The 23,458-nt window shown below is 40.8% G+C and overlaps 2 protein-coding genes across 4 annotated transcripts in view; one reads left to right on the top strand and one right to left on the bottom strand.

The window, feature by feature from the left end:
* Nucleotides 1-23,458, top strand: part of LOC145425781 (uncharacterized) — a 95,631-nt gene that overhangs the window by 55,469 nt on the left and 16,704 nt on the right. The window lies entirely within an intron of this gene.
* LOC113014944 (uncharacterized) lies at nt 7,867-22,894 on the bottom strand. Of its 3 annotated transcripts, none has more exons than XM_080299157.1 (4): nt 22,637-22,894; nt 11,407-11,512; nt 9,599-10,951; nt 7,867-9,352 (listed from the first exon to the last, which is right to left on the bottom strand). In XM_080299157.1, the coding sequence occupies exons 2-3, from the start codon at nt 11,422-11,424 to the stop codon at nt 9,623-9,625; spliced, it is 1,347 nt and encodes a 448-aa protein (XP_080155283.1). In that variant the 5' UTR covers nt 11,425-11,512; nt 22,637-22,894; the 3' UTR covers nt 7,867-9,352; nt 9,599-9,622. The 3 variants fall into 3 exon arrangements, with proteins under 3 accessions (XP_080155283.1, XP_080155284.1, XP_080155282.1); XM_080299158.1 differs by having other exon boundaries at nt 7,867-9,349; XM_080299156.1 differs by having other exon boundaries at nt 7,867-10,951.

Genomic DNA, 23,458 nt, shown 5'->3' with positions numbered 1-23,458 from the left:
TTTTATTTTTGATATTCACCAATTTTTATATACTGCAAAAAAAAAAACAACGAAAATAAGTATTATAATGCAAATTTGCAAAAATAAATAGCATATGCATCAAAATAAACTATTTCCAGCAGTGCAATATGTATCCTAAGCATCCCAGAAACGACACAGAAAGTCATAAAGTCAAACATAACTTTTAAAAACACCAGTATAGGCTTACAAGGCCCTGATGGTAAAGAACTAAATTTCTGTGAAAATGACGTCACTTCCGGTTTTGGGCAGGTCATGGCGCATATGTGATAGTTCGCGCTGATGGACGTAGGAAGTGTTACGAAAAGCTGATTGGATCGGCAAAGCCTGTTTCTGGAATATTATGTTTTTGTTGCTGCAAGTGCTTTTTATGCAATTTTTGCAAAGCTTTATGTGGAAGGAAACTGTGACCGAGGACAAGCTGATGGCATAAGATGTAAGTACAACTCCTCCGGTTTCATATGCAAAAAAAATTATTGTGCTAACTTTCATGGTTCCAGTGCTACCGGGATTTAAAAATAGTTATGCAAAAGGGAGCGTGCCCGCTCCGACCGGCTTTAAAGGGTTAAGGGAGACTGTTGATCGTTTTAAGCCTTCAGGGTCTCCAAATGATGCTGTCCCTCCTCGACTCTTATAAGAGGTGTTACCTACAGTTGGACCTTTGGTTCTCAAGCTGGTAAACCATAGTTTGATGTCAGGTGTAGTCCCTAAAGATTGTAAACATGCTGTAGTCAAACTCCTGATTAAAAACCTGTTCTTGATCCTACGAATCTTGCAAATTACAGGCCTATCTTCTAACTACCTTTTCTTTCCAAAATTCTTGAAAAGAGAGTTCACAGTCAATGAATGACCATCCTGGAAAAGCAAAATGTTTTACAGGTTTTCCAATCTATTTTTAAACCCTTTCATAGCACTGAATCAGCCCTTTTAAAAGTGTTTACTGACATATTGCAGTAATGACACCTGGTTACGCCAATCGGAGGTCACTAAAATCAATATTGAATCGGTGTGTAACTTTGCCAAAACAATGTTGGACTCTGTAGTTTTCTCTGGTCCCCTCCGCAGTCAGACCAGGAATGACATGTTTAGCTGCATGTTCTCCTTAAATTGCTGGCTGTCTGAGTGGTGTCCCAGAAACGATGTGGTCTTCATAGATAATTGGCAAACCTTCTGGAGGAAACCTGGTCTTGTTAGGAGAGACGGCATCCGTCCCACTTTGGATGGAGCAGCTCTCATTTCTAGAAATATGGACAAATTTATTAAATCCCCCAAAATATGACTATCCAGAGTTGGGACCAGGAAGCAGAGTTGCAGTCTTACACACCTCTGCAGCTTCTCTGTTCCTGCTACCCCCCCCCAAACCCCCCCGTCTCCATAGAGACTGTGTCAGCTCCCAAAAAGACAAAAAACAAACTAAAACCAGCAACAAACAACTTAAACATAAACAATCACAAAGAAAGAACAATACAGTATCCACGTCTGAACCAAAGAGTAAAACAGTGAAATGTGGATTAATTATTAAATATTAGGTCTCTCTCCTCCAAGTCTCTGTTAGTAGATGACTGTGGCGGAGGTGTGGTCCCGGGCGCGGCTGCAGGGGAGGAGTGGTGCAGTGGGCTCAACGGGGCGGTGCTGGAGATGCCGGTGAGAACAGCTGACGGCGATTTGGACTGATAATGTTTTCCTTCCCTTTTTATAGTGAGACGGAGAGGAGCGGAGGGAGAGGGAAATCAGCTGGGACCGACAGCTGTCAGACTGTGTTCAGTCATAACCTCGGAAAACTGTAAATAAATGTGGAACCTGGTGATAAAGACCTGTGTGTGTGAGTACCTGTGTATAGTGCATTTCACAATGACTTAATAATTGATCAACAAATTGATTTACTCTGCCTTACAGAAACCTGGTTGCAGCAGGATGATTATGCTAGTTTAAATGAATCAACACCCCCGAGTCATTCTAACTACCAGAAATCTCGAAGCACAGGCCGAGGGGGCGGTGTGGCAGCAATTTTTCACACCAGCCTATTAATTAATGAAAGACCAAGACAGACTTTTAATTCATTTGAAAGCCTGATGCTTAACATTGTCCACCCCAGCTGTAAAACTCAGAAACCAGTCTTGCTTGTTATCATCAATCGTCCACCTGGGCCTTACACAGAGTTTCTGTCTGATTTCTCAGACTTTATATCTAATTTAGTTCTGAGCTCAGATAAAATAATTATTGTGGGTGATTTTAACATCCATGTAGATGCTAAAAATGACAGCCTCAACATGGCATTTAATCTGTTATTAGACTCAATTTGCTTCTCTCAAAATGTAAAAGAACCCACCCACCACTTTAATCACACTCTAGATCTTGTTTTAACATATAGCATAGAAACTGAACATTTAACAGTGTTTCCTGAAAACCCTCTCCTGTCTGATCATTTCCTGATAACATTTACAATAATTGATTACACAGCAGAGGAGAGTAGATTTTATCACAGTAGATGTCTTTCTGAAAGTTTAAGAATATAATCCACCCACTGTTATCATCTCCAATGCCCTGTACCAACATAGAGCAGAGCAGCTATCTGAATACGACTCCAACAGAGGTCGATTATCTTGTTAATAATTTCACCTCCTCACTACGTACGACTCTGGATACTGTAGCTCCGGTGAAAACTAAGGTTTCTAATCAGAAGTACCTGACTCTGTGGTATAATTCTCAAACACGTACCCTAAAGCAGATGACTTGTAAGCTGGAGAGGAAATGGCGTGTCACAAATTTAGAGGATCATCATTTAGCCTGGAGAAATAGTTTGCTGCTTTATAAGAAAGCCCTCCGCAAAGCCAGAACATCTTACTATTCATCACTGATTGAAGAAAATAAGAACAACCCTAGGTTTCTCTTCAGCACTGTAGCCAGGCTTACAAAAAGTCAGAGCTCTGTTGAGCCAACCATCCCTTTAACGTTAACTAGTAATGACTTCATGAACTTCACAAATAAAATTTTTATCATTAGAGAAAAAATGACCAATAACCATCCCACAGATGTAATATTATCTACAGCTACTCTTAATACCATTGATGTTAAGTTTGACTGTTTTTCTCCAATTGATCTTTCTGAGTTAACTTCAATAATTACTTCCTCCAAACCATCAATGTGTCTTTTAGACCCCATTCCTACAAAACTGCTCAAAGAAGTCCTGCCATTAATTAATTCTTCGATCTTAAATATGATCAACCTATCTCTAATAATCAGCTATGTACCACAGGCCTTCAAGCTGGTTGTAGTTAAACCTTTACTTAAAAAGCATCTCTAGACCCAGCAATCTTAGCTAATTATAGGCCAATCTCCAACCTTCCTTTCATATCAAAAATCCTTGAAAGAGTAGTTGTCAAACAGCTAACAGATCATCTGCAGAGGAATGGTTTATTTGAAGAGTTTCAGTCAGGTTTCAGAGCTCAGCACAGCACAGAAACAGCTTTAGTGAAGGTTACAAATGATTTTCTTATAGCCTCTGACAGTGGACTCTTCTCTGTGCTTGTCCTGCTAGACCTCAGTGCAGCGTTCGATACTGTTGACCATAATATCCTATCAGAACGATTAGAACATGCTGTAGGTATTACAAGTACTGCGCTGCAGTGGTTTGTATCATATCTATCTAATAGACTCCAATTTGTACATGTAAATGGAGAGTCCTCTTCACACACTGAGGTTAATTATGGTGTTCCACAGGGTTCAGTGCTAGGACCAATTCTGTTTACATTATACATGCTTCCCTTAGGCAGTTTCATTAGAAGACATAGCATACCAAATTTCCCCTTGAGGATTATTCTATTCTATATATTTTCACTGGTATGCAGATGACACCCAGCTCTGTCTATCTATGGAGCTAGATAACACATACCAATTACTTAAACTGCAGGAATGTCTTAAAGACATAAAGACCTGGATGGCCGCTGTTGGGGGAAAACTCTGCAAAAGACCCAGGAGAAATAAAGACACAATGAGACAAGATTACTTTTGATGCTTTAACGTGCGCACGGGTAAGCTGTTAAAACAACTCACACCCATGAACAGAGGCTTGGCATTTTTATAGGCACAAATCACAGAGACAGTGAGAACAGGATAAGAAAATAATAAACCGATAAAATAAACAACTCCATATGTGGCGCTAGTCTCGTCAGCAGAGAGCTGGGAGAAAGCTGTGAGAGATAAAACAATCTAAAACAATATGTCCCAAAACAATATGTCTTTGTTGAGAAAGTCTAAAAGGATAATTCTAAACTAATCTAACCATAGGCAAAGGGCAGACAAAGGGCATCTTTGTACATTTAAAAGAAGGTAAAGAAACATAGAATCATTTTCCACTAACAGCTGCTAACTTTCTGCTTCTTAATTCAGATAAAACTGAGGTTATTGTACTCAGCCCTGAAAATCTTAGAACTATGGTATCTAACCAGATTCTTACGCTGGATGGCATTACCTTGGCCTCCAGTAACATTGTGATGAACCTTGGAGTCACTTTTGACCAGGACATGTCCTTCAACGCACATATTAAATAAATATGTAAGACTGCGTTCTTCCATTTGCGCAACATCTCTAAAATTAGAAATATCCTGTCTCAGAGTGATGCTGAAAAGCTAGTTCATGCATTTATTACTTCCAGGCTGGACTACTATAATTCATTATTATCAGGATGTCCAAAAAACTTGCTGAAAAGCCTTCAACTAATCCAAAATGCTGCAGCAAGAGTCCTGACAGGGACTAGAAAGAGAGAGATTTCTTCTGTTTTGGCTTCCCTTCATTGCCTTCCTGTTAAATCCAGAATTGAATTCAAAATCCTGCTCCTCACATACAAGGTCTTAAATAATCAGGCCCCATCTTATCTTAATGACCTTGTAGTACCATATCACCCTGTCGAAAAGGAGTTTTTCCTTCCCACTGTCGCCAAAGTGCTTGCTCATAGGGGGTCATATGATTGTTGGGTTTTTCTCTGTATCTATGAAGCGCCCACGTCTCTCAGATCAGCTGATCAGCTGTTCCTGAATGTACCCAGGACTGAGCATAAACTTAGAGGAGATCGTGCTTTTTCTGCAGCAGCTCCATTTATTCATTCAGTCATTTATTCTATGTATTTTGCCAGAAACGCCAGGCGCTCACAAAACTATTACAATGACCACCAAACAAACAATAAATGAGAGCAAGTGAACAGATTCCACACAAAGACATGAACACAAAGCGCGGACCCGATGCATCAGTGACATGTCGTGTTTCTCACCCGGCGACATGAACACGGACACGCCGTCGGGGCAGAAAGTCAACATCTAACTGATTCTGAGCTGCAGCTTTTGTTCCTCTCTGGCCAAAAGAAAGCTAAATTTTTTCTGCTTAATACATTTTTTCTTTAAATTATGCCAAATTGAAAAATGCTTAGCTTGCTGTTGTTTTGTGTTTTATCCTCAGTTACTTTGAAACACTTACTGAGTCAAAATTGAATTTAATCAAATCAATTATAGAAATCAGTGATGATACCCAGCCCTAGTGAGTAGCCTAAGCCCAACAGAAGTGGAGGCAGCTGTGGGTAATGAGAAAAGATGAAAAGGTTGATAACACATTATATGCAGTAAATACACTGCCCAGGTGTCCCCTCTCCCCACTGCCTGTCAATAAAGAACTTTGTGTTGACAAGATTGTTAGCTAATCATTTACAAATCTATAATATCTGCATGGACAGCGTTAACTGATGAGGTTGAAAAATTCAATACTCAAAAGTTTACTCTTCAGCCACCATGCTTCTGCCATCTGCCTTTTTTTTTATTAGCCACAGTAAAGGCTGCGCTATGAATTCTGGGATATGTTGCGCCACGAATGAATAGAATAGAATTCAACTTTATTGTCATTGCACATGCACAGGTACAGGGCAACGAAATGCAGTTTGCATCCATCCAGAAGTGCTTTAGTGATATAGATATATTACAATATATATTAGCAATAATATAGATATGTGAGTATATTACAGAAATGGGTCTATTATGTTATAATGTACATGGTATGAAGTATGTTGTGAATATTCTATAACTATAAGTATGTACAGGCTGTAGTGAGTACAAGCTATGTACAGGCTATGAACAGGATAAAAATATGAAAAACTATACAGAATATGAAATAAACAACTTTACAGAAATCTGAGATATACAGCTATACAGAAATGGGAACTATGCAAGCTGCAAACAGTTGCAGGGTTAAAAATTATCGAATGTACAGAATGATTATTTACACAGAGCTATACAGTAGTGCAGTTAAGATAAGTGAGATATGTGGATAATTCTACAGAGGCTATATAAAGTGCTAGTGGTTGTGAGTGGTGGTTCAGTCCATGTTATTATTGTGTGTTTGAGGGTACAGTTGTCCATTGTGGGTGCGTGTATGTTCAGTCCATGAGTTTAACGTGGGTCAGATGTCAGGAGGCAGAGTTCAGGAGTCTGACAGCTGTGGGGAAGAAGCTGTTCCGGTACCTGGTGGTCTTAGTCCGGAGGCTCCTGTGGCGCCTCCCAGAGGGCAGGAGGGTGAAGAGTCCATGTGATGGGTGACTGGGGTCTTTGATGATTTTCCCAGCCCTTTTCAGACACCGCTTCCTGTAGATGTCTTTTATGGCAGGAAGTGGTGCTCCGGCGATGCGCTGGGCAGTTTTCACGACCCTCTGCAACGCCTTCCGGTCCGAGGCAGAGCAGTTCCCGTACCAGACTGTTATACAGTTGGTCAGGATGCTCTCGATGGTGCAGCGATAGAAGTTCACCAGGATGTCTGAGGACAGGTGGTTCTTCCTCAGAGTCCTCAAGAAGACGAGGCGTTGGTGAGCCTTCTTGACCAGCTTGGAGCAGTTGGTCGTCCAGGTGAGATCCTCGGAGATGTGGACTCCCAGGAACTTGAAGCTGCTCACACGCTCCACAGCTGTCCCCTTAATGTGGATGGGTGGATGTGGGTCAGCATTCCTCCTGTAGTCCACGAATGATACACCTGACTCCTTCAAGTCCGGGGAAATGAAGTGCGCATTTCCGGCCGCATTTGGAATTGGGACAGCCTTCATCACGTCGCTGTGGTGTAATCAGCCTCCAAATGGGGTCTCAAAATTGTACCAAAAAACTCTGTACCTCCCTCCAACCACACACTTCTTCGGGTTTGCCATCAGCACTGCCTGCCTCAGGGAATCCAGGACTGTGACCAACCACTGCACATGCTCCACTGAGGTATCACTATGAATGATGACATCATCCAGGTAAGAAACAGCATATGCAGTGTGAGGACACAGCTATCGCTACAGGAAGTGCTGAAAACTGGCCGGGGCTTCAAACAAGCCAAACGGAAGTGTGACGAATTGGTACGAACCACACAGAGTGGAGGAGGCCGTTTTTATCTTTGGACTCTGCAGACAAGGGAATCTGCCAATCAGCTGTGTTTCAAAGTGGTGCTCCATGAGAGTCGTGCACATGGGCAAGGGGGAGAACACATCTGCAAAGCGCTGTTGCAATGCAGGAACATCTGCTTTATTGGAATGTGTGAGATGTTAATCACAATGCATCTTAAACACACGCTCTAAAAGCGTCATGCCCACAGCACGTTTTTGAGAAAAATCAAATATTTTGGTCCTTGAAGATCATTTCAGAGTGTTTAATTAGCTGCAGGAACCCTGTTCTGTGTGAGTGGAGAACAGCCAAGTCGCCTCCTCTGATAAACCTCCACATGTACCACTGAAAACAGTTAAATTAGTTTGAATCTGAAATCATGGCTCAAACTACTTGTTCTGAGACAATTTCTTCATTTTCACACCAAACTGTTTAATAACACAAACTTTACACAGAGTTCATCAAATATAACTAACACTTTAATATTATCAGGATTTCATAATACAAACATCAAATCAACAGGGAAACAGCTGCAGAACATGTGGATCAAAATGAAGTCATTAAAAAACAACATGTGGACTTCAAGGATACAGTAAATACACTAAAGTGAAAGGAGAAGCCAAAATTTGAAGGAATTTGAATTAAGTAAAAGTAGTCACCTGTGATCTTTAAATTGGTCCTGATGTGTGCTGCTGTTTATAACTTTCAACATTTCTTTGCTGCCACTGTGAATATGAATGTGGTCTTTGCCTAATTAAATAAAGGTTACACTGACTCACTGCTTCATCTTCAGGTACAAACTGGTATTATATGGAAATACAGCCCAAAACCAGTTTAGCTTGAGTTTCTTTTTTCTGGACATAAAGTCACAGCAGGTGTTGTTTCAAAGCTGGTGGACAGATTTAGTTCATTTTGGAGGTTTTAAGAGCAACTGCTGTGAAAACATTTGTAGTTTTGGGAGAAAATTACTTAAGAGAAGATTTTACCACAGCAAAAGATTAAATATGAAGGAAGGATTGAAATTTAACTTAGGTAACACATAAAATGAATACAACTACTAAACACTACTGTGTCCTAATAAACAAAGAATAAAATGTAACAGCGATAACATTTTAGAGAATTAAAATCCCTCAAAGGAAAAAAAAATAAAATTGATATGCATATCTATACATGCAGCTTCCTAAATGTAACATTCAGGATTATTCACTGCAGCTCCAGAAATCAGAGCTACCTCATCAGATCCAAGTGTGACATCAGCTGACACTCTTTACAGGAGATTCCATCTGAACTCTGTGGAGCCTGATCTCAAGGTTTTTAAGTCTGAGCCTGAAACCAGAAGAGGATCTTTCTCTCTCTTCAGATTCATTGTGATCCAGTGATTTCAGTCCTGCATAATCAGGCTGATGTTTGCACAGAGCAGATAATGAAGTGAAGGTTTTTGCACATTGGTAACAGTGAAACAGTTTATTTACAGCGTGGGATCGTTTGTGTTCGGAGTATGAACTGAGATTCCTGAAGCTCTTGTCACACTGGTCACAGCTGAAGTTCACCTCCATGTGTGTACGTTCATGTTTGTTACGATGACCTGATTGTGACCAGCTTTTGTCACAGTGTCTGCACTTGTATGGTGTCTCTCCTGTGTGGATTCCCTTATGCTTTTTCATTGAGCTTATTTCCAGTGGTGAAGGATGACCCACACTGGTCACAGATGTGCTTTTTGACCCCACTGTGGAAGAGTTCATGTATTTTAATGTATTTGGTGTGTGGAAGCCTCTCCCACATTCTTTGCAGTAGTTCATTTTGTCTCCAGTGTGGCTACGTTGATGTGGTTTTAGGTCCCGTTGATGATTGGAAGTTTTTCCACAAAGATCACAGAGAAACTCTTTCCCACCACCACAGTGACGACAGGGTTGAGAAATGGATCCATGTGCGTCGCTCCACTTCTAAACAAAGACATTGTAAGTCAGGGAATTCCTTCAACGTTTTTATCCTGAACGTCGCCTGAAACAAAGAGCATCTCTGCCAACGTCCAATTACATTTTACTGTTTACATTATAACACTCAGCTTACTGAGAGATAATGAGTCTTCATTTTTCAAAACAGTTCATTCAGTATAACTCCATAAGTTTACTGATCAGACTTGTTCCAAGCAATCAGGTTACAATTACAAGATAAAACTAAATACATACCTCACAGTAACTGCACTTGTAGAGTTACTTCCTTGTGTGGATCTGTTGGTGTTTATTCAGCTGATGTGGAAATTTAAAAGACTTTCCACACAAGTCACAGCTGTAGGCTTTAACTTCACTGTGGATGATTTGGTGGTTTTTTAAGTGTCCAGCATGGGTAAAAGACTTTCCACACAGGTCACAGTTGTACGCTTTAACTCCACTGTGGATGAGTTTGTGTGTTTTTAAGTTTCCAGCCTGGGTAAAAGACTTTCCACACAAGTCACAGTTGTAAGGTTTAAATCCACTGTGGATGAGTTGGTGTGTTTTTAAGCTTCCAGCATGGGTAAAAGACTTTCCACACAGGTCACAGTTGTACGCTTTAACTCCACTGTGGATGAGTTTGTGTGTTTTTAAGTTTCCAGCCTGGGTAAAAGACTTTCCACACAAGTCACAGATGTAAGGTTTAACTCCACTGTGGATGACTTGGTGTTTTTTTAGGCTTAGAGCCCAGGTAAAATCCTTCCCACACAAGTCACAGCTGTAAGGTTTAACTCCAGTGTGGATGAGTTGGTGTGCTTTTAAGTTTCCAGCCTGGGTAAAAGACTTTCCACACAAGTCACAGCTGTATGGTTTAACTCCACTGTGGATGAGTTGGTGTTTTTTTAGGGTTAGAGCCCAGGTAAAATCCTTCCCACACAAGTCACAGCTGTAAGGTTTAACTCCAGTGTGGATGAGTTGGTGTGTTTTTAAGTGTCCAGCCTGGGTAAAAGACTTTCCACACAAGTCACAGTTGTAAGGTTTAACTCCAGTGTGGATGAGTTGGTGTTTTTTTAAGTGTCCAGCCTGGGTAAAAGACTTTCCACACAAGTCACAGCTGTGAGGTTTAACTTCACTGTGGATGAGTTGGTGTTTTTTTAAGTGTCCAGTCTGGGTAAAAGACTTTCCACACAAGTCGCAGCTGTAAGGTTTAAATCCACTGTGGATGAGTTGGTGTTTTTTTAAGTTTCCAGCGTGGGTAAAAGACTTTCCACACAAGTCACAGCTGTAAGGTTTAACTCCACTGTGGATGACTTGGTGTCTTTTTAAGTGTCCAGTCTGGGTAAAAGACTTTCCACACAAGTCGCAGCTGTAAGGTTTAAATCCACTGTGGATGAGTTGGTGTTTTTTTAAGTTTCCAGCGTGGGTAAAAGACTTTCCACACAAGTCACAGCTGTAAGGTTTAACTCCACTGTGGATGACTTGGTGTCTTTTTAAGTCTCCAGCCCGGGTAAAATCCTTCCCGCACTCATCACAGCTGTAGGTTTTCTCTCCCTTTCTTCTGTGAGGTTTGTCGGCCTCCTGAGAGCGCTGACTTCTCGCTCCATGTTGGTCCTGCAGTGACAGAGATACAAACACAGGCAGTGTGTGAAATGCAGTCGTGGAACAAACTGAAACTCCCTCCATTGGTGGAATCAGACATGTCAAAAAAACACATTGTTGGTGTGTTACCACCACCTTCTGGTAATACTATCACATTACAATGATGTGCTACAAAGAGAGTTGTAATGAAAATGACATTATTGAAGAAATATTGATCATCAAAGAAACTCTTTTACTTCAAAAAAAATTCTGAGTTCGACTGATGATATTGTGGTTTCAATGTGTGTAGAGAAAATAAGATCTTTGTATTTTCTTGCAACTTCTGTGGTTTTTGGTTGTGAATGTAGATTCTGTATATATGGAGGAGCCCAGGATGGAAAAGATAAAGCTGCTGTTAACAGGTTTTTAAAAACCAACCAGCTGTGCACGCAGTTTCAATAACAGTGTAACTGTGATGTTTTTCTTACCTTTTGTGTTGAAGACATTGTTTCCTCTGTAGTGGCTGAGCTGAGTCCAAATGGCTGAAATTGTTCCTCTGCTGCACCACCAGACTCTTCTCCTCCTGTTACTCAGCTGGGACACAAAAAGTATATATATGTGTATTTTATCCCTGACAAAAAGAAGCAGAGCAAATAAACATGACTAAACTCCTCAGTGACAACAATACCTATGAAGCTTCAAGGTGAAACCCCAGAAGCAACTACAAAAAGAAAGTCATCAGTTGCCTACAAGAACTTGAAAGGGAAAAACCACTGACCCCCCCTGCACATCACCACCTTTACCCAGGGGATGCTACACCCTGTCTATATGGACTTCCATAGATCCACAAAGATGGAGTCCCGATCAGTCTCAATGGTAGCAGTATAAACTCAGCCACCTACAACATTTCAAGCACCTCATTACCATCCTAGCTCCCCTAGGATGGTAATGAGGACTTTAAAAAACATTTCGAAACTCACTATGTTAATGTGGAATTATTTTACAAATGGAGAATTTATTCTACAATTCATTATTTAAGCACAGAATTCTTTATTTTGATGTGCGTGGCTCTTGTTGTCCTCCATATAGGGGTGTCAAAAATCATAGAGGAAGTGGCATGAGGAGGTACATGTTTAAGGTGTTAACAACACACGGTGTGGTTTGCTAGGTTAACTCACAAGCAGAATTTAGCTGTGCTTGACTACAATAGAGACTTTCCTCTTTAGGTGTTTCTGAAACAAGAAGGTGTAGTAAACAGATTTGTTTCAGAAAAAGGCGACAGTAATTAAAATGACATACATAAGCACTAGGGCTGCCACAAATGATTATTTTGATAGTCGACTAGTCACCAATATTTTTTGCGATTAGTCGACTAATCAGATCATGCATCCATTGGACGTAAAACATACAGCTTATTGCACCAGCATGCATCTGCTCTTATATAACTATCATTAGCTTACAGCTTTAAGTGTTTAAAGTATGTGCTAAGTAAAAATAAAGACAAGATGATAGTTTATTACATTTTAATGAAATTTGCAGATTGTTTCGGTGAAGTTTAATAAACTCCTTGCTATCTAAAATATAACGGGACACCGGAGTATATTCTCGAGCATCTCATGCTTCTGATAATCAGCTGTCTGCTTGACGTTTATTCAGCTGTGTAAAAACTATAACTTTAATCTCAGCCAAACCGATTTACTCAGGAACAAATAAAATACTAAAAAAAAGCCAAACAATAACATTTGTAAGTTATCTAAGTGACTTATATATGTTTAACCTGAGTAGTGAAAGACAGCGGTGGGTTTGACAACGATTTGCCGGGAGTCCGGTGCTCTCATGGGCTCTAGTGAGCCTTGAACCCCGGCTAGCTATCGAGCTAGTGGGCAACAGACGTCTCCGAAAATGTCGGAGCGCTTTTGAAAATATGTGGTGTCTTGGTAAACTGAGCAGATACATTCAGTTACATTCTGAAAATATGTTAAACGTTTATTTTGTGACACAGAAAGAATAATAAGAGTAATATTACAACTAGCTGCCACCATTGTTGAAAACTGAGCTGGGCTGCGCTATGAATTCTGGGACAGAGCTACTTCTTCTTCGGGGTTTAACGGCAGCTAGCATCCTTGTGCATGCAGTGCTGCCATCTTCTGTTTCAGTCCATTATTACACTCTTAAATCCTACTACTTATTCCTGCGTCTTTTGTGATCTTACAAAGCTTCAAACGATGCGTCGACTATTAAATCAGTCGTCGACGCTTTTGATAGTCGACGTAATCGTGGCAGCCCTAATAAGCACAGAATGTTTTAATCCTACTAACACATACACACACATGCAATGCAATGAATACCAGATGGTATTTTAAGCCTGTGTTTCTGATTTTATCATCTTGTTCAGCTCACTTAGTAAGATGAGAAGTTTTTAGGAATAATTTTTGATTTACGTCTTAAATTGGACAAGTATGTAAAGAAGATTGCTAAGACGGTCAAGGCTAATCTGAATTGTTTTGAGTTAATTCAGCACTATATACCTGCTTCAGCAGCTCAGTTATTTATGCATTTGTCACGTTCCTGGGTCTTTTGAACCAGTGTTTTGAGTTCTATGTTTAAGTTCTTTAGGTCAGCGAAGTTCATTTGGTTATTAGATTTCTCTTTTATTTTCTTCCCCTGTATTTAAGTTTCCTCACCCTTTGTGTTTCATGCCGAGTGTCTTATGTTATCAAGTTTGTATTGTCATGTCTGTGTCTCATGTTTCCTGTTTTATTTTGAAGGTCTGTCTCCTATGTCAAATCTGTCCGATGGCATCATTTAGGGCTGCACAATTAAATGTTAGAAAATCGCGATCTCAATTCATACTTATGTGCAATCTCATTTCCAAATGACAATGATGTAAGAAAAGAAAAAAAAAGATGACGATTGTACCGCGTTTTGCTCCGGGACATAATCTGCATGAAAACAAGCGCTCACTCTTCATGCTCAACAAATGACAAGGGCAGAGCCTTATACCACGTGATACAGAAGCCAGCTGGAAGGGGAAAAAACAACGAAGAGCACGTGAGAGAAACTGCCGGAGGGGAGAAACCACAATGAGTGCAGAGGAAAAGCTCTGATGGTGGTGAGAATGACAACCCCACTGTAACATTAATTCCAAGAAAAGGTTCTCGTTCCTCCATGTGGAAGGTTTTTGGTTTCAAAGAAGATGAGAGTCAAAAAGATATCATTTGCAAGCTGTGTTTTGCCATAGTAGCAGCACCGCAAGCTAACACTACGAATTTGTATAACCACCTTAAACGTCACCATAAAGTGCAATATGACGAAGCTGTAAAGGCCAAGAAAGTGACAGGAGAAAATCAGTCCCCGTCAACCACCCAAACATCAATAACGGGAACCTTATACAGCACTTCCCCATACCCGTCAAACTCCCCCAGGCACAAAGAAATTACGGAGTAAGTGCAATAAATATTTATATTGGAAAAGAAAATCGTGAGAGAATCGTGATCTCAATTCTAAGCAAAAAAATTGTGATTCTCATTTTATGCAAAATGGTGCAGCCCTGGCATCATTGTCACATTTTAGAGAAACATAATCTACTTAGTTTTAGGAGTTTTAATCATTTGTGTTTGTAGCAAGGGGAATTGCATTTACCTGTGTGTTCCGCCCGGAGTCTTGAGAGTGTAACACCCGAAGGTGAGAAGCAGAGACTCATGACTGTTTATTAAGAGTTTAATAAAAGTTTACCTTGGAGGAGGGAAAGTTCAACCGAGCATCTTGTGAAGTTTAGAGAGAACAAGATGAAACATGGTGGCAGCTGAGGCAAGGGTAACAGTAAGTGAGCTGATGAGAAAAATCGATGAACACTGTAATCCCAAAGTTAATGAGACTGTCGAGAGATACAGATTTTTTGCATGCAATCAGGCTCCAGGAGAAAATATTGATAAATATGTTACGGACCTGAGAATGCTGGCGAGCACCTGCAACTTTGGACAATTAAAAGACTCACTGATCAGAGACAGGATCGTCTGTGGCACGAACAGCTCCAGTTGGAGGGAAAGGTTGCTCAGAGAAGAGAACCTCACATTAGACAGATGTCTAGATATTTGTAGAGCAATGGAGATTTCAAGAGAATACAACAAAACAATAGCGGGACAGGCTGTAGAGGAACTGCATGCAGTAAAACAAAAAGAGAGAGAAAGACTGGATAAAGAGATATCATGCAGATTTTGTGGAAGAGCACATGAAAGACTCAAATCAAAATGCCCAGCATATGGAAAAAAATGCAAAAAATGTGGCAAAGAAAATCATTTTGCATGCAGGAGTAAAAGCAGACAGAGTGAAAATGGAAAAAAGGTCCACACAGTGACGGAGCAGGACTCTGATTCCTGTGAGGACATAATGACTGTCACAGCTATGACACAGACTGCAGTAGAAGTGAACCAGATCAGAGAATCAGACATGAAAAAACGAGAGCAGCTGTTTGCAGGCATGATGATTGGCAACAGCCTGGTCAAGTTTCAAGTTGACTGCAGTGCAACCTGCAACGTTATTCCCATCAACTTGTTGAACCCGAACATCAAAATGGAGCACACAGACAAGGTTCTTGTGATGTACAATAAGTCAAGGCTGTGTCCATTAGGAAAGTGTAAGGTCAAGCTGACAAACCCAAGAAAAAACAAATAGTACAGAGTCGAGTTCCAAGTGGTAGAGGAGGATTGTAAAACACCTCTACTTGGGAGAACAGCTAGTGAAGCGATGAAGCTAATACAAGTTAAATATGATAACATCTGTGCTTTGGACAGCTCAGTGACAACAGCTCCATCAGAGAAAAACGCATGGTTGTTGGAAGAGATAAAGCCTGAGTTTCAGGATGTGTTTACAGGAGATGGATGTTTGCAAGGTGAATATGAGCTGGAAATCGACACAACAGCGCAGCCCGTCAAACTGCCAAAACGCACAGTCCCAGTGTCGATGATGAAACCACTGAAAGAGGAACTGATGAGCCTTGCAGACAGACAAATAATAGCACCGGTGGATTGTAGGACTGATTGGATCAGTGGGATGGTGACAGTGCAGAAGCCAAATGGCAAACCCAGGATATGTATTGACCCAAGACCACTCAACAAAGCTTTGAAGCGTAGTCACTTCCCGTTACCAACAATAGATGACATCTTGCCAGATGTGTCAAAAGCGAAATTTTTCACAGTTTGTGATGTGAAACATGGCTTTTGGCATGTGAAGCTTACAGAAGAGTCAAGCCATCTCACGACATTCGCAACACCATTTGGTCGCTTTCGTTGGCTGAGAATGCCGATGCGGATCAGCCCAGCACCAGAGGTCTTTCAGCGCAAACTGATGCAAGCGTTAGAGAACCTGCCAGGCACATACATCATTGCTGATGACATCCTGATCACTGGAAAAGGAGAGACGACTGAGTTGGCAGAAATGGATCATGACAGAAACCTGAGACTTTTCCTGGAACGCTGCAGAGAGAGAAACATCAAATTAAATGTGGAAAAACTCAAGCTTAGAAGACAGGAAGTACCATACATCGGACATCTACTCACAGCAGAAGGGCTGAGAGCTGACCCAGAGAAGGTACGGGCCATCACAGAGATGCCAGCACCAACTGATATAAAAGGGGTGCAGAGACTAGTTGGAATGGTCAACTATTTATCAAAGTTTTACAAGCATCTGTCAGACAACTGTGAGCCTCTCAGACAACTGACGCACAGAGACAGCCTATGGGAGTGGACAGACGTGCAGGAAGATGCATTTAAAAGACTGAAAGAAAGACTAACACAAGTCCCAGTTTTGAAATATTACAGCCCTGAAGAAGAGCTGACGCTGCAGTGTGATGCCGGCGAGACAGGACTGGGAGCAGCTCTGACTCAACATGGAAAACCAGTGGCATTTGCAAGTTGTGCATTGACGCTCACTGAACGAGGTTATGCACAAATTGAAAAGGAATGCTTAGCTATTGTGTTTGGGATGGAGAAATTCCACCAATATACATATGGTCGTCTTGTGAGAGTGCAATCAGACCACAAGCCACTCGAGAACATTATTAAAAAGCCACTGTTACATGCACCTAAGAGACTGCAAAGGATGTTATTAAGGCTGCAAAAATATGATATAACCATAACATATGTTCCAGGCCGCGACATGCTACTTCCTGATACGCTGAGTAGGGCCTACCTGCAGGATAGCATCAAAAGCCAGACGGAGTTGGAGACAGAATGTGTCAACATGGTGGACTATGTACCTGTTTCAACAGAAAGCATGGACAGAATACGGGCAGGGACAAGAACCGACCACACACTACAAACACTGATAAAAACAATACAAAAGGGGTGGCCGGCCCGTAAGAAAGATGTACCTGTTGAAATAACCCAGTTCCAATCTTTGCAGGATGAACTGAGCTCAAAGGATGGATTGGTCTTCAAGGGAGAGAGAATGGTGATTCCAGAAGCACTGCAGGCAGATATAACACAGGGAATTCACTCAACACACATCGGCACAGAAGGGTGCCTCAGGAGAGCTAGAGACTGTGTCTACTGGCACGGTATGAACGACCACATCAAAAAGTACATCGCTACACGTGACATATGTCGGTCTGTGGATGTAAAACAACAGAAAGAGACACTAAAACCACACGAGCCGACCACTAGACCATGGACCAAAGTTGGGACAGATTTATTCAACTTTGAGGGTAGGGACTACCTAATAACTGTTGATTATTACTCCAACTTTTGGGAGATAGATTATCTACCTGATACCAAGTCGAGTACTGTGATTAGGAAACTAAAGGCTCATTTCGCACGTCAGGGAATCCCAAATATTGTTTTTTCTGACAACGGGCCCCAGTACAGCTCAACAGAGTTTGCCAACTTCAGCTGGAAATGGGAATTTCGACACCATACCTCATCACCTGGCTATCCGCAGAGCAACGGCAAAGCTGAGTCTGCCGTTAAAACTGCCAAACGACTCATGAAAAAGGCAAAATTGGCTGGACAGGATCCATATTTGGCCTTATTGGACCACAGAAACACCCCAACACAAGGTTTAACTACCAGCCCTGCACAGAGACTGTTAAGCAGGAGGACGAGGACACTCCTCCCAATAGGAGACAGATTGTTGCAACCCAAAGTGACTGACAACAAGTTAGCACTGATGAAAAACAGAGAGAGACAAACAAAGTACTACAACAAGACAGCGAAGGACATGGACACATTAAACCCAGGAGACTTGGTGCGAGTCCAACCTTTTGAACCACACAACTTATGGACCAAAGCTAGAGTGTGTAACACTCTGGGAAACAGATCCTATGATGTGGAGTTGGACAACGGCAGAGTCCTCAGAAGAAATCGTCGCCATCTGAGGCGAGCTGTGGAGGTCAAAAAAGACATGTCAGCACATCTCCAGCCTGAGGGACAGAACATTACTGTGCCGACACAGAGCAAAGAGAACACACAAAACAGCACTACCAGGTCAGGACGGGTAGTACAACAACCTGGATATCTGAAGGACTATGTATGCAGTGTGTGAGTTATATGTTGTGATTTGTTTACTGGTCAGAGGAAAGACAAAAGAAAAAAAAACCCATCTGTGAGGACATTTTGAGTTATATGTTGTGATTTGTTTACTGGTTAGAGAACAGAGCAAAACATCTGCGATAATATTTTGAGTTATGGCTTTGTGATCTGTTTACTTGTTTGGAAGGAAAGAAAAAAATAATAAGGAAAAGAGAAAAAAAAATGGAAAAAATGAATAAAAGTAACACTAAAAAAAAGTAAGTGGAAGGCAGAATTTTCATTTTTGAAGAAAATGGTGTCCAACAAACAAATGTCATGTCTAAGTTTTGTTCCAGTTGCAAACTGAGTTCTCAACTTATGAATAGTTCATTGTCTTTGTAAAAGAAAAGGGATGTAGCAAGCGGAATTGCTGTGTGTTCCGCCCGGAGTCTTGAGAGTGTAACACCGGAAGGTGAGAAGCAGAGACTCATGACTGTTTATTAAGAGTTTAATAAAAGTTTACCTCAGAGGAGGGAAAGTTCAACCAAGCATCTTGTGAAGTTTATAGAGAGAACAAGATGAAACAGTGTTTTCTTAAATTGAACGCATTTTCCATAGAGGCTTGCAATCTGTGGAACCCACTTCCAACCAAAATCAAATTGATTACAGACATCAGATCCTTTCTATTGAAGGTTAAAGTTTGGTTAAAGGAAAATCAGAGATGTAGTCATTTTATTAATGATTTTATTTTTATTTATTGTCTATTAATTGTAGTTGTATTTACGATGTATTTTGGCTTTATGAAAATGTATGTTTTATGGTAAAATGTATTTATTTTGATTGTAAGCCCAACAAGGGACAATTGTTGAAAATTTGCAATAGCTATAAACTTATGTCCGTTACATCAGTTTCATGTTTTGTACTTGGACTATGTCAAACTGCACTGTCCCTTTTAAATAAATACATTCAAATTCAAATGTGTGAGGGATGCTTTACCATGACATACACCTGGTTACATGGGAATAAACTTATTATCTAATAGGACATTAGGGTTGTGTGAAATGTGTGTGACTGGTGGATGAATGTTTTGGGGATTTATTTGGCGGCTACATTTTTCTTTTACCAAGTGGAACCTGTCAAGACGTTTTGGTTTGATTTATCAGTTTAAGGAGATGAGTATGCTTTGGCAAGTCCTAAAACTAAGACTTTCATATTTTTATATTTTGTAGTATTTTCTTTTTTTTCCCTTTTCATGTTTGAGGAGTGCACTGAGAGTTTTGTTTGAGAGTCTGCTGTCCGTTAAGCAGGCCTGCATGATTGGAACTAAAAGTGCTATACAATAGTGTTGCTGGAAAATGATCGTAAAGTGAGCTTCTCCACATCGCAATGGGGACTTACTGGACTGATAATGGGGACAAATGGTTCACTGACTTGACACTGATACGCAGATTGCACCTACTCCAAGCAGACAAGGAAAGGGTAGATGTATGTATGTTTTTCCAGGAGCAGGAAGATGACAGCAACATCCTAGGGTCGCATGAGCTTGTGGGCCATGCAGACTTAATCTTGTAGTTGTTAATTTCTGTGTGTATTTACCAGCGCTGTTATGCATGTTGCAGTGGCACATTTCCTTTCCTATAAATCATATCACATTAGTAATAGTAATATTATTTCCTCACTTTAGTGTTCACCAGTTGTATGCATGCATGTAGAATGTTATCACCAGTGGGCCCCATGTTATTGCACCCTCACAGTGGACCCATCGTAGACTGGAAGAGCTCCAGACATCCTGCTCTAAGGGAGGTGACGGGTGGTCATAACGTTTCTTAGTGTGGGAGAAGGTCATGGATGAGCTGGACTGAACCTTTAGGTATGCATGATGTGCTGTGGAATGTTCTTTGTTTGAGAGTGTCTGTGATGGTGTATATAAGATATAAGGCTGGTGGCCGAATTTCCGAGATGATCCTTGTGTTGGCTGGCATGTTTCCATTCAAATTGTAAAGTGTTTATTAAACCCACTTCAAATCCAGCTCACAAGGTGTGTTGCAGCTAATTTTGAAATGTTCTATAAGAATGTGGCGTTGTCAAGCAGGATTCCTCAGGTGAGTTTTGCTAAATCACCAGCACGCGATGCCTGGTCATCCTAAGGGAAAATTGCCTCAGTCCGGTGCATTTCAAGGTCCTGTAACCATCCGTCGGTAAACCGTACCTGGGCTTGTTGCAGTGGCCTGAAGTTACTAAACTTCATGAGTGTATGCACTCATGAAGTTTATTAACTTCAGGTCACATTGTTCTCCTTTGTTTTGTACATACCTTTTTTGGGGGGCAAAGAAAAAGAAAGAATTTATTGGAACCGGAGAATGAACGTTTTGCGGTGCTACAAATGCTTGCATTTGATGCGGTACTTGGAATGTTTTGCCATGAGTTCCCGGCATGCAATGCGCAAAAGAAGAGCTGGGCGATAGAACGATAACGATATCTATCGCGATATAACTTTTACTCGATAGAGAAATTAAACTATCGCGATAGACCTCGCCGCTCTTGTCCTCTTTAAAAAAAAAAAAAAAAAAAAAAAAAGAGGTCAGCCAATCCAAATTAAGTAGCGCAGAGCCGAACCAATCACAGCCGCAGCGTCACGTCGCGTGACTTGTTACATACAGCACAAGTGCCAAGCCGTACATTTGTATTTGTTTGGGAAGCAGCCAGCGACCGTAACGCCCGGGTAATGGAGGAAATGAGTGTGCCAACTAGAAAAATCAACCGAGCGTGACCGAAGGTTACCGAAGAGAAAACAGATGATGGTTCCAATGCCGGAGAGATTGTCGAACGGAAGAGCCATAGAAGTTCCGTAGTGTGAAGGTATTTCGGCTATTTCAAGTCTGACAAAAAACAGAGTAGCGTGCACTGTAAATTGTGCCGGAAGCAAGTCTGGAAATACAATAAACTGGTGCATGCGTCACACTGTGCCACGTTATTGTTTCGGTGAAATGAATTTCTACAATACTGTTACTGTTAATTCTACTCGCTGCAGTGTTTAAATGCTTATATATACACACAGTTACTGTCCCTCCACACATACGACTCGGTTCTGCTTCTATGCCCCAGCTTTGTTTACTTTTTCCCACCGAGGCTTCTAGACTTCTGATTGGCCAACATTTCTGCACGATTAGGAATCTAGCTCCACCTGCTGCTTTGGCAAGTTCATAGCAGCGTTTTCCTTCATTTCTACCTTTATGTGTGGACGGGATTATTTTTTAAAACGAAAACGGAAAATCTCCGTTTTCAAAAATACCCGTGTACGTGTGGACGTAACCTCAGTCTCTGACTGGAAGCGCTAATTCGTCATTCGGCTTTTGTCAGACTAAAGTAACTGTTAAAACTTTTTGAAAAGCTCAGCTATACAACAAGGAGAGATTGAGAATTTCCTTTTAGTTCTCAGTTTATTTGATATTGACAAAAGTTAGTCAGTTTTGTCTGTTCTTCTGTAAAACAAACTAAGATTTATTTTTAGAATTAATATTTTGTTTCTAAGTGGAATTGACAATTTAGTAGTCTGTTTCGTTTGTTCTATTTTGAAACTTAAACGCTTTAGCGGCTGCCTTTTGTGTAGTTTGCAATATTTGCCTTTATTTATCTGAAAAAGTCTCATGTTCCTTAAGTACATCTACCCTGTTGAACTTCATCCATCCATTCGCGTCCGCTTAATGGATGAACTTATGGGAAATAAATATATAAATAAAAACAAGCTGCTGATTATTTCACATTTTACTTGTGAGCAATGGCACATTTAAATCTTACAAATATAGTTATTTGGCTTATATCGTAATGGATATCGTTATCGCCTGAAATGAAAAAAACATGTCATGATATGAAAAAATCTTATATCGCCCAGCTCTACGCGAAAGTCACGTGGTCTGTTAATCTTTATTATTCACCCTGGGGTTGCCCTCCCCCAGGCTTGTACCTGTGGCTTCCTGTCCTAGGGGTGGGGGTAGACTGTTCTCCTGCCCTGCAGCCCATCCTTTTGTTCATATACCAAGGCTAATTTTCTATATATATTCTTACCCCCTAGCAACCACCATTTCATAATGTTGCAAGCAATCACAAACTCTACAGTCTGTCTAACTCCAGTGTATACCAAGCAATCTATTATCCTCAACAGAGCTAAACTCAACATAAACGGAACCCACATTAAAGTTAGCTCGGTGCTTACCTTTAGATGAGCCCACAAACCGAGAGAAACAGGAAACAGATCAGTGAGCGGAGACCCACGTGGTTCACGCTGATCTCAGCTACAATCCAGGAGACAAGGGTGTGCAGATCGATGCAGATATCGATCCAAACTTTGGTAGTGGTATATGTTCCAGTAAGTTCACTACTTTACTCCCGTTTCATGAAAAAGCAGCTCTCTCTGCTCGACTCCTCTCCTGCACAGACACTTTGCTCCGCCCCCTTTTCCCGGCTCTGCTGTGATTTGTTGCTGTGCGGTCACGTGACTCAGCTGCACAACGTAACCACGTGAGAGAGTTATTTCAAAAGTAGCGCCTTTCCAGTCCTTTCCTTTCCAGTGATGGTAAATTAGATTCTTTTTACTGAATCGAGATTGAATGAGTCACTCACCAAAGCGAATCGAATTTGAGTAATTTGATTCACTGAGTCAGTTGACCAGAGATTGCAAAATGTATATTTTCACTCAAATTTAATTTGTTTCTCTTTTCATGTAAATCCTACTGCTAAGATGAGTGATTCTAAAAGAAATAAACTCTTTTATAGAGCAAGAATGAGCAAAAACATTTTTAAAATAAAGCAAGTTCCTACCAAAATGTCTTAATAAACATTTATTTTGTTTATTTTTATTTATTTATTTATTTTCTTAAATGTGTCAAATATATATTTTCTCATCTAAATGTCCACTGAGCTGTGAGCCAGGGGGTGGTAATGCGCCTTAACATTGGTTGCCAACCAAGAAGAAGAAAAAGCTGTGAGCCAGGAAGGAGGGGGTGAGTGGCTGTGTTGGCAGAGGTATGAAAATGCG

The sequence above is a fragment of the Astatotilapia calliptera genome, chromosome 3 (assembly GCF_964374335.1).
Source record: "Astatotilapia calliptera chromosome 3, fAstCal68.1, whole genome shotgun sequence".
NCBI classification, from domain to species: Eukaryota; Metazoa; Chordata; class Actinopteri; order Cichliformes; family Cichlidae; genus Astatotilapia; species Astatotilapia calliptera.
The sequence above is the reverse complement of the archived record's forward strand: the minus strand, read 5'-3'. Positions and strand labels throughout refer to the sequence as shown.